Source organism: Xiphophorus maculatus, chromosome 14 (assembly GCF_002775205.1).
Source record: "Xiphophorus maculatus strain JP 163 A chromosome 14, X_maculatus-5.0-male, whole genome shotgun sequence".
Classification (NCBI taxonomy): domain Eukaryota; kingdom Metazoa; phylum Chordata; class Actinopteri; order Cyprinodontiformes; family Poeciliidae; genus Xiphophorus; species Xiphophorus maculatus.
The window spans coordinates 10,887,512-10,899,053 of NC_036456.1; the positions used below are offsets into that span (position 1 = coordinate 10,887,512).

The 11,542-nt window shown below is 42.2% G+C and overlaps 2 protein-coding genes across 2 annotated transcripts; one reads left to right on the forward strand and one right to left on the reverse strand.

Annotated features, from left to right (window-relative positions):
* Positions 1–776: 776 nt before the first annotated feature.
* Positions 777–5,227, forward strand: LOC102221773. Its single transcript, XM_023345590.1, has 3 exons — positions 777–1,073; positions 2,992–3,723; positions 3,859–5,227. The coding sequence occupies exons 1-3, from the start codon at positions 1,058–1,060 to the stop codon at positions 3,942–3,944; spliced, it is 834 nt and encodes a 277-aa protein (XP_023201358.1). The 5' UTR covers positions 777–1,057; the 3' UTR covers positions 3,945–5,227.
* A 1,003-nt stretch (positions 5,228–6,230) lies between these two features.
* LOC106700147 lies at positions 6,231–10,162 on the reverse strand. The gene is made up of 8 exons (XM_014474503.2): positions 9,968–10,162; positions 9,631–9,702; positions 9,471–9,542; positions 8,678–8,868; positions 8,448–8,511; positions 8,205–8,370; positions 7,761–7,958; positions 6,231–6,559 (listed from the first exon to the last, which is right to left on the reverse strand). Exons 1-8 carry the CDS (start codon positions 9,980–9,982, stop codon positions 6,402–6,404), a joined length of 936 nt encoding a protein of 311 aa, XP_014329989.1. The 5' UTR covers positions 9,983–10,162; the 3' UTR covers positions 6,231–6,401.
* Between the last annotated feature and the right edge of the window lie 1,380 nt (positions 10,163–11,542).

The window sequence follows — 11,542 nt, forward strand, 5'->3', positions numbered from 1 at the left end:
ATCAATAGTATATATTTGAATTGAATTTGAAAAGAAAATAACTGAAAGTTTTTGGAATAATCTAGTAATATACTACTATTTTTTTTTTTTTATTAATTTGAATTTGAATATTAATTGAAGAAAATGGGGGCACTGTTGCCTTGCAGCATGAAGGTCCTGGATTCGATTCCCGACTGGGGTCTTTCTGCATGGAGTTTGCAAGTTCTCGCTATTCATGCGTGGGTTCTCTCCGGGTACTCTGGCTTCCTCCCACAGTCCAAAAACATGACTGTCAGGTTAATTGGTCTCTTTCTCTTTCTTCTCCCTAGGTGTGAGTGTGTGTGTGCATGGTTGTTTGTCCTGTCTGTCTCTGTGTTGCCCTGCGACAGACTGGCGACCTGTGTACCGGGCAAGAGTACCCCGCCTCTCGCCCGGAACGTAGCTGGAGACAGGCACCGGCAACCCTCCCGACCCCATTAGGGACAAAGGGTGACCAGAAAATGGATGGATGGATGGATGAAGAAAATGGCTGAACGTTTTTGGGAAGGTAGGGTTAGGGTTAAATCGTCAGGTTTAATCGTGGCTGCCAGTAAGTGAACCAAACTCAGGTCAATGATTGTCCACGCTGTGGGACAGTAACGTCCCTCTCTCTGATGTAAATCATCACCTTTCTGCTCCTGGTCAGCACTTCCTCCTCCTCCTCCTCACAGCTGGGCGGGCAGGCTGGCTCCTTCTCGGATGCTCGTTCACGTGCGCCGACACTGCCGAGCGCGCGCGCGCCTGCATCTTTTAAAACAGCTCCTCCCGCGAGCTGCGTGGTTCAGTTGGTTCGGAGCAGCACGCGGGTCCACACGGGCGTACATGAGCTCATTCGGTAGTTTGTCTGTCACCGTCACTCTGTCGCCGTGTCCGCGTCCGAGGCATATATGGAAGAGTCTCAGCGAGGGTTTATTAATTTAGCTTCTTCACTTGGAACAAGACGGCGGTTTCCTGTCGGTTTCCTGCTGCTGCCCGTTTGGTGGTTTTAAATCTCACAGGACGCGGTGATTCACCTGAAGCTTAGGAGGACGCCGTTTGCATGAAACTCTACTCCGGTAAGATTAACAAGAACAACACGCTATGCGTATAAATGTACCTACTTTTAGTTAAACAAAACTCTTCAACGATAGTTTGCTCACCAGTATAATGCCTTTGTCTTTTTGAAAACTGCAAAAATCAATGCGCATATGTAACAGCTCTCTGACTAATGCAAAAGCCTGATGGAAAACTTCCAATTTCACCCGAAGTTTGAAACGTCTTCAAATTAACTTGGTATTCTGAGACTTTTTAAGTTTATTTATACATCCTTATGCCATATCGGTTTATTCGGCTTTGAGAATTGATTATATTGAATTTAAACGATTCATTTTAAATTACTATTACCATAGCTCAAGATAATGAATTGCGGACTACTGCAAACGTATTTATTTGTATAATTTAAATCTTTCTTTATTTTTTTGTACTTCTGTACAGACCATGTGGGACAGAGTACAGACTATCTTTCTGCACTGCCTCTATAATTCCACCCATTTAATAGACGACTCTGATACTGTTGTGAATGCCAGCTATTTTTTTTTAGCCCCCAATAAATGTCAAGTAGAGAATATTTTCTGTTTTCCATTTAGGATGCTGATAAATGTCTGTGATCCCTTGGGGAAATGAAGGGTGGGTAAACCATATTTCAAGTTATATCCACTTTTGTTTAGGAAAGTTGAAAAAGCTGCTAGACGTCCTGCAGTTCAGGAAATGTCAAGAGCTTGTTTACATTCGTCACACATGCTCTTTTAATATTGCAAATATTTACAAAGGCAGAGATCTTTCGTAAGTGCATCAACTGTATAGTCTGACTCTATAAAGCTGTTTGCATGTGTGGAAAAGCTGTGTGGCTTATATTTAAAGATGCATTGATCAGGAATTTACTGTACTACAAGATTATTCTCATTTATTTATCAATACATCTGACTTGATCTGCCAAGGCCAATGAAGGGATTCAAGATGTTTTTGTTTTAATTTTTTGGTCCATTTTAAACTTCATTCAGAGCATAAAGGTTATGTCATAACTGTTCTTGCATTTGAATTACATTTGCTACCTTGTTGACTTTCACGCCTCTGCACAGTGGTAAGAGAGTCTCACGTAGGCTTTGTTTTGATTCAAAGCTAGCGGTGCGAGTACTTTTCCATGTTTGTGAGCCATCTGCTGTTTTGGGTCGGTATACAGGGCTGTGGGTCAGCGTGCATCAACTTTTGTGACTTGACGCAGTTTCAGAAACATTTCTATTGTCTGCAGGAGAAATATTTTTGGGGGAGAGGTGGACGGGGAATGCAAGGCTGTTTCCTGCACAGGGGGTTTTACTAACAATGGTCACCTCCTCAAAATCCATTGGTGGTTCTCTGTGAGATTCTCTCCTGAGGACGAAGCTCGGATGTTAAAAGAATGCCCCCCCCCCCCAAAAAAAAAACAGACAGAGAGGGGACAAGTAAGGAAACAATGGGAGACCAGGCAGGTCGAGTGGGACTAAAGTGAGGAAAACAAAGGGAGGTTGGTTATGGTTGCATAACGCAAGAGTTTGAAATGTCTCAAAAGTTTTCAAGTTGAAATTAAACAGAAGTATGAACTTGTTACTTTTGATTCTTCTAAAGTAACCTTCCATTTATTTTTGGCCTGTTTCCAGCTCAATCAATGAGTTTGCTGGTCTGGAACCCAAACTAACCAGTCAGAAAATATTTAATTAGTGTTTACAAGAGATGAATATTTGACTCTGAGCACGTCACATTTGTGACCAATCCTGTTCCGTGGCCTTTAACTGCAAGCCGTACTGACTTGCAGGTTTTGTTTTTCTTCCTTCAAAGAGATGAGTGTGACCGTGCAGAAACCGTGTCCTGTACCTTTCGTTCACAAGCTTCTGTTTCATTTTATGTAACAGTTTTATCGTCTTGTCTGTTGTTAAAATCTTTTCTTTTGCATTTTTCCAGATAAAAACACTGGATCTGACTACGCTACATCTGTCGAAGAAAGCTGGATGATTGGAAAAAAGTCAGAAGAAGACAAGCTCAAGTCGAGCAGTTACACCTTACCCAAAGCTTCTTCCAAACCCAACCTGAAGGGCGCCATGGCTCTCGGTAGTTTGAACCTCATGCAGACCCTCAAAAACTCCCCAGCTGCCTTTCGACGCCGCTTCCGCCGGGACCGGACGGAGCTGCTCTCCCACGGCGACCCTCTGTTCAAGGTCCACTACCTGGGCACGGTGAAGATCTTCTCTCTTGACCGAGAGCAAGCCCAGGAGGCCATCTCACACCTGATTGAAGGTATCGCAAACGGGAAGAAGCTGGGCAAAGATCACGCTCTGGTCGTGCGGCCGAGATACGTAGAGGTCAAGGAGCTGAGCACGGGGCGCCAGCTGACCAAGACGTACCTGCAGGACATTGCGTACTGCGCCGCCGACGCCGGCCGACCCAACGTCTTCCTGTACATCTGCAAGCATCAGGGCCAGCAGCTGCAGTGCCGGGTGTTCTGGTGCAGCCGGGCAGAGCGCGCGCGCGACATGACGGCCTGCCTGGCGCGCTCCTTCCAGCGGGCGCTGAACGACTGGCAGGATGGCTCGGCCTCTCTGCCCCCGGGAGATGCGAAGGTCAAACGTTTGGAGGAGTCTTGTAACTCTGCATCCAACGCCAAGAGCTCAACGCTGCCGGCTGGGCTGGGAAAAGGTGAGGAGACGGGAAAACCTTAGCAACCAACAGCGTCGCTACGTCAAGAATTCGTTGCCCTAACCTAGTTAGTATTAAAAAAAGCGAGTTTATACCTGAAATTCAAATCATCAATGCCATTTATCTCCTCCTCAGTTCGCTGGAAGAGAACGGGCTCTGCGTCCCGAGGCCCCCTCAAAGGCATCACCAGGAGAGGATCGGCCACCGACAGCTGGAGCTGAACCTCTGATTGGACAAAGGTTCTACATTGACCTGCTGACAACTTTAAGGGTGGAAGCACTGCAAGAGGGAACGAAGGAAGGAAATTTGGGAGGGACTGACTTACAAGACGAAGAGGCTCAAGCTGCCAACTTGATCCATATTTGGTGACATAATGACTGCTTGTAAGGGTGTTATCATCATAACTGACGAGTGTTTGGAGTTAAATGTTAATGACGCGAGACGGAAACGAGGATGGGCTTGCAACAGGCTGCTTTAGGACGAGACTGGGTCCTGAGCAGCCAGAGTGTGTGATGTTGAACGCGAGATAGCTGCTGGCTGAATCATCCATCAGCAAACCTGGGGGTAAAAAGACAGAGGTGGGATGTTTTAATGTTTAACAGGCAACTTGTACCAAGTCATGTTTTATATTCATGGTGGCATTTACACGTTTGCTGCTCTATTAAACAGATATTTAGGATTCAGAGGGGAGAATGTTGGCTCATCAAATGAAGTTAAACTGTCTCTACTGTTCGTAAAGGTGGTTCCTGTTACTTCCAGAGCACTTTCTATGCTCTCCTGCCAATGAACCTCCTACAGAAACCCCAAGTGTTTTCTGCTCATTACGTGGACTTCAGTTTCTATGAACTGCATGACAGCTCTGGTTACTGCGCCATCACCAAGTTACTGCAAATCATCTTCACTGGCTACAAACTGCACATAAAAAGAAACGTCCGTGAATTTGCACGTACGTCGTAAAGCTCCCGTGGCGCTAGCTTGGCACCCAAACACCGGAGGACATTGTGTTCCCATGCGGAGCCTCGGTGAGGAATGCACAGTCATGCACCTGCATTCCACGCCAGGAGAAATCTGAGATCAGGAATCATCTCAAATTCCTCATGTCCAGCCATAACTGTGCCTCTCCAGCAGCTGCATACTTTTATTTAATCTTTTTTTGTGTGCTGCAGTGTAAAACGTACTCCTCATGATGATTTATGTGTTAGGTTTACAATTGAGACTTGAGGATAAATGGTGTGCCTTTAGCCTACCATCATGTTCTCATTTTTATTATTCCTAAACTAAGCTAGAAACTTTGATTTTTTTTAAAGTTTTTGTTTGTTTGTTTTTTTTATGTGCCACTATTTTTAAAGTGAATTTTAAGATTTTATGTTCACCGATTCTTACTAAAGGGACAGCTCTATCTGAAAGAAAATATCTGTGCCTGCTTTAAGATGTATTTTATCATTGTACTGTACATATTTATCTAAATATGTATTTTATGGAATATTAAAAGTTTTTATACTGGCTTTGTATGTGCATATTTCTTTTAAGTTTCAGTAACGCATACAAAACCAGACTGCACCCTGCTTATGTTTGCTTCCAAACTTTAGTTTTGAGAGCTATATTTAGCTTAACGCAAACAAACCTTGTCCTCTGTGTTTGTGAAGGAGGAGGATTGAAGAGTTTTGGAGATGTTATTGCAGGTCTATTAAAAGGGTCCTGGGATTCATAATCCGTCATGCGAGTCATTTCTCAATGTTGTTTCTCTGTTTCAACTTGTCTCTTTTCACGTGAGTTCCTTCCCACTGCAGATGCAGCTTGACTGGGAATATGGATGAAATAACAGCCTATGTAGCACAAACCCAAATTAAGACTTGGATCAAACCGTGAATGAGCTGGAAAAAGTTCCTCACTGTTTAACCTTGATTTTAGAAGTTTTAAATCGGATATTTAGACAAAAATCTAAAACCAGAGGGGCGTAATCGCTTTTTAACGAGAAAAATAACACTGAAGACTTGATAATGAAGCCACCATTTTAAGCATTTATTACAACAAATCTAAGTGATGAGACAGAATAAACGTACACTAATTGCTCATAGTGACATAATAAGACAAACATTTTAGTCAGACTATGCGCTCAGGTAACTAGCTAACTGCAGTTTAAAAAATGTTTGAAAAAGCATGGTACACCATGGCTATTTAGTTATACAGTTGGAGATATTAAAACCATCAGAACTGTATGATGGAAAATGCTTGCAGTGTTGGAACCATAACGTTTAAAAACTGGTATAGCTTGATAGGAATAACCTGCCAAACTCCAGTTTAAACTATTAAGAAAGTGAGAACATCAAATCCAATAAAAAAAATTAAATATTACTAAGGGTGCACCGATTTATCGGCACTGATTTCCTTACTCTTAGGAGATTGGTGATCAGCCGATACTTAACACGTGAAGCAGATCTTATCTACCTCAGCAAAGGTCTAAAAATAAACCACTGTCCGCTTCTGCTCTGCTGTGAGAGAGGTTCGACTGATAAACCGACCCACCAGGTCATGTCTGCACGTTTGCAGTTAACTAGTGAAATTTCAGACAAAAACAAAACTGGCATCGGACAAAATCGGAATCAGTAAGTCAGGTTTTTTAAAGATCAGTAACCGGCGATCGACCAATAAACTGCAGTCGGTGCACCAATAAAACATCACTCAATAAAAGCCACTTGTTGCACAGAAGGGATTTCATCTTGAAGAGTCCTGCCTTGTGGAGCCACTGGGCTTTCCAGCGCTCTCTCTCTGAGTCGCTGTAGCTCCAGCAGGGCCTGGAAATGCAGACGCCTCAGGGGTTTCACTTCCTCTACCACTGAAAAGAGAAATTCATATAATCAAAAACAAAAATTAACCTTTTCCAGTAGTTTTAATATGTCATATTCAGAAGCCAGAAAAACAACAACAACAAAACAGATTTGACCTTTCCAATGTTTTTGAAGTTGGTACATAATTTTAAAATAAATTTGGACTTTTGTGACACAAAGACATCCCTGTAAGCCACATCCTCTAAACAGAAAGGCCTTACCATATATGGATATAACGCCTGCACCGTTTGGAAATCTCTCACAAAATCACAGAACAGATTGTTTTCTTGATAGAAACCAATCTGTTTAGTTACAAAGATAATGTGTGCAGAAAGTGCAGGTGAGCTCAAAGGAAGTAAACATATATAGGGAGGATGGATTTATCCCCCTGAACCAGTCTCTCTGCTGGAACCAACTTTTGTACCCGGGCTATGTTAACTTGGATTAAAGGGAAGAAACAAGCTAAACCTGAGGAAAGAGGACAGAGCCCAGGTAATGCTAAAGCTACACCGGATAGCTCAAGCTGGTACTCGACAACTAGACCAACAAGGCAGCTGTAGTTGTTTGTTAGCATAAAGTTGATTAGGCCAAAAAATGCTGTCATTTGCCAATAATTAACTGTGGCAGCATAGGTTTTTTTTCTCTGTGTCTGAGCCAAATGAAGGAAAACACATCTAACCAGAGATGCTGTTTTTCAGTCATAATCGGTGTAACCATCTGATCCTGGTGTGTAGCCCTACATGTAGAATTAGGTCATAGTAACAATGCTGGTCAGAACAGGAGCAGAAATTATGCTTAACTTTTTTTGCTGTCATAATTTTTGTTTCTATCACAATCACCTTTTCTTCATCCGCAGTAAATTATTGGTATGACGGACTAAAAGAGAAAGATTTAGATCCATAGAAAGATGGCGAGCTGTTCGGTCTCCAGTCTAATACTCTCAGACATTTTGCTGACTTCCTCCTACATATTAAATAAATATTCCGATAAAGATTCACTTTTTGGATATTCACTTTGCTTCTTATTTTGTTTATACAAATAAAAATAAAAGAAAGAAAACAATCGCGAGCCTAAACACAAATGAAAAGGAAATGATGATTAATGTCCTTAAGTGGTCTGAGACGAATACTGATTATAATGGTAAGGTAGCTAAACAGCACCACCTGCAGACTTTAATAGTAACTGTAATATTTTCGCATGAAAAGACACCTTTGTCATAGTGCAGCTCGTCCCGATTCCCGTAAATCAGATAAGTCTCCAGGAAGCTGAGGAGGGCTCCTGTGACTAGGAAGCGGTCGTGGAGGGGAAGGGTTTTGATGTAACGCATGTCCAGGGCGAGGGGGTTGGAGGGAGAGGGAACGGAGCACAGGCACACCAGCTCACTCACAATGTCCCAGACACGAATACCTACAGAGATAAAAACTTTTACCTCCTGAACATCATTAAAATCATTGGCTATTAAAGAAAGTACTTTTTTTAATAACAACAACAACAAGAACAAACACATACCTAAACTGAACTAAACAATCTCAGAAGAAATCCAGAAGCCAACCTCTTCTGGCCCAACTCATGGAAACTCGGGTAATTATTCCCGAAGCTGTTCACTGAAACAGTAACCTCCTGCAGCTTGGATTCCTCGCATTGTTTCCATACCTCTCGTCTGCCAGTCTGTGATGGACTTCAGCTTCATGGGCGTGTCCTTGACCATTGAATCCATGCCACCGATGCTGACCAGCCGCTCGTGATTGGAGCGAATCCAGGCGTACGGGCGTCCGTACTTGACGTAACCGGCCAGGAGAAACAGAGTGCAGTTCACCTCCTGTCGAAGGAGTTCAAGAGTTAATCTCACCGGAGAAACAGAGCGAAACGTGTTAGTGTGTGTCAGCATGCACTTACTGGTACGGCTATCTCCCCCTCACTGGGAGAGGCTGGGAGAAGATGCTCCTCACCGTTTGGTTCCCTATAGGCAAGAAAAACGGATCAGCGAGTTAGTGGAGGACCGACATTCAGAATCACGTCAGACATTTGTAAAATCAAACAGAAAAAAAAAAATAAAGACACCCTCTTCTGAAACTAAACACCTACACGTCAATGTAAGCAGACACACACGAGGTCACATCAGTCACCTGTCGGTTTGTGTCGGCGTCCTGGAATGGGAGTTAGTCGTCTGGACATCTGGCGGGCCCCGAGGCTCCCTGGGCAGGGGGGAGCTGCTCCTGCTGTCCAGGCTAGGAGAGCTGCTGCTGGGTGACACGCAGCTGCTGCTGGACGAGTACGACGACACCCTGGAAACCAAAAAACCTGGGGAGCGCCAGCCCTGCAAAGTTGGACAGGAGAGAGACAAAACTACTCTAAATTGGGAAGGAATAGATATTTTTCATATTGTACCGCTTCAGAAACACAAATATCAATGTATTTTATTAGAATATTTATGATAAACTGCCATAATGTAATGCATAAGTGTGAAGTTAAATGATACATGATTTTTTTGACTTATAAAAATTGTATATGTGTGTAGTATTTTAGTATTGCCCTCATAAGTCACCTAAGGTTAAGGTAGAAAATATGTCCACAGTTTTATTATTAGTTGAGAACTTTTTGGAAAAATTGGAAAGCAAAGAGTCATTTATTTATTTAGGGCACCCAACTAAAGGGGCTGATTACAAATTGATCTTTTAAAAATAAAGTCAGTTGTTATGTTGGGTTTATCCCAATACACTAGATTGACGTTTGTGATTGTAATGTGTAAATTACCAATGGGTAAAAAAAAAAAGAAAAAAGTATGGCACTGTAATGTCTTATTGGATCCAAATAAACTGATCCAAATAGCAAATAAAATAGAATATCAGGACTGTGCTCTGCTATATAATAAACAGTTTATCTTTGAATGTGTGAGTCTGCAAACCTAATGAAACTAACCAGATCCTCATTGACTACAGTCAGCAGCAGCTCTTCTTTTCCTCTTAGCCAGGGCTGGAAGTATTTAAATCCCTGCGGAATAAACAACATGACGTGTGTGTTTGGGGCGCATGAGCTGCTTCATATCACCTCTGAATAAAGTGTGTGATGATGACCAAACCTGTAACGATCCGAGTAAAGCCAAGTCATTCAAAAAGTGCTGCAGCTTCCTCTTCTGCTCCCTCTCTTTCTTCTGTTCGGACACAAATTAACATGAGGCTCAAAGAAAACACCAATACGATCCATAGCACGTCCGAGTGATGCAACCAATAAGAACCCTTCCGGTCTTGTATCTTAGCAACGCCTCCTCACATCTTCCTAGGATCTCCTTTATACATTTAAAAGGCGTCTCCTTTTACATTTACAAGATATCCCATTTAAAACTACGACAAACGAGGCTGTGAAGAAACAGAAAACATCACGTTAGATGCAGCCACACGTAAAAACACACTACTTACACCGGCACTGCTCATCTTATAATAAATCACAATCTCTCTTCTAGCAGGCGCTCAACTCATGAATCAACTCGTGTCATTTTTAAAAACATATTCTCTGCCATTTAGCTATAGCCTGTGTATTTTATAGCTAACTCAGCCTAAACGAAGCTCTCCCTGGGTGTTGTCTGTCCGTATTGGCTGTTGGCAGCAGTGTAATGATGAGGGTGTGCCTCCTCCTAGTGGCCACCAGCGTAAACTGCAACTCCGGTTCACAGTGAACTAGCCTTACCAACATGGTAGAGCAGACTTTTTACCATCTACCGACAGGAAAATACATTTTACCGGAAATGTATGATTACCCTTCTTAAGTAAAACGGTACTTCACCTGTTACCCTCATATACTAACAGGACGTGTAAAAAAAATGTAGCTGCCCACACGGACCAACCAAATACCTTCTGGAAATAGGTTTTCATTGTTAAAGGAATAACATAAAGCACTCCATTTAGCAACACTGGTAAGAAATATGTTTGAAGGAGTCCGTGCAAGGCCTTAAAGTCTAATAGGAATATGTTGAGGGCTCAGTTTGCTGCAACCACTACTAATGTGTTGCACAAAGGCGGATGGAGTTATGCAAAGGGACTAACTCCAAATGCTGTTTATTGTCCTTATCCAATAGGACAATGATCCCAAACACACATCAAAGTCATTAAGCTTCTGGAATTGCCCCAACCTCAGCAACATAAAAAATTTGTGGACTGTGTTTACAAGCTGAATACAATGCCAGGAAACAAACCACTTAAATGGAACTTGACCCATTTTGCCAAGAAGGGCTGTCAAATATCCAGCCAGAGAATTGCAAAGTGGCAAATGGGGACATTAATCGCAGTGTTAGTAGGAGAGGGCTGGGGGGGAAGGGGATTACTGGAGGGGAGGAGGTTGTACTCAGTGTGAAAACTATCAGACTAAACTAAATATCATAGATAACTTGAGTGAATGCAAAACAGTTTTCCAATAATGGTTTCATTGATTAAGTGGAAAACATTATTCAACTCGACCTGGCTCGATCTAAAAAGCCATTGCCCTTTAAACCTAATAACTGGACGGGCCAGCTTGGGGAACAACAACTTCTATCAGGTATTTGCACCAATTAGCAACGAGAGTTTCATATGGCTGTAAATGAATTTCTGACAAATGTTCTTGCAGAACTGTTCAAATTTAACCACAACAATAAAAAATGGCTCCAACTGCACTTCACTGGAGTCCTAAACCTTTAGAAATAACTCTTTCCAGACTGATTGATCAGTGACTTTGTTTCTCGTCTGTTATTTAATTTCTTTACATCAGAGTATGAAGTGTTGGTTTTGGGGATCTTTTGGTTGTGACGGGTTCTATGCAAGTAGTTCCTTGATTCTAGACGTTTGGCATTCAAATTGTTCTGTCTTTATTCAAAGATTTTTTACAACCCATTTGGATTTAGTTTGTTTCACTAGTTGAATGAACTTACCAACATTTTTGACTTCCTCCTCTGTGAGCCACATAAATCTGACAAGATTTATGTCTGTTGTGGAAAAAAAAAATGAAGGAAACATTAAGAC

Excerpts from the sequence above, each read along its gene's own strand:
- LOC102221773 (XM_023345590.1), top strand. Across the intron at positions 3,724-3,858 it reads GCCGGCTGGGCTGGGAAAAG|TTCGCTGGAAGAGAACGGGC; the intron begins GTGAGGAGACGG and ends TCTCCTCCTCAG.
- LOC106700147 (XM_014474503.2), bottom strand. Across the intron at positions 9,543-9,630 it reads CTTTACTCGGATCGTTACAG|GGATTTAAATACTTCCAGCC; the intron begins GTTTGGTCATCA and ends TTTATTCCGCAG. Across the intron at positions 8,371-8,447 it reads AGGGGGAGATAGCCGTACCA|GAGGTGAACTGCACTCTGTT; the intron begins GTAAGTGCATGC and ends CTCCTTCGACAG.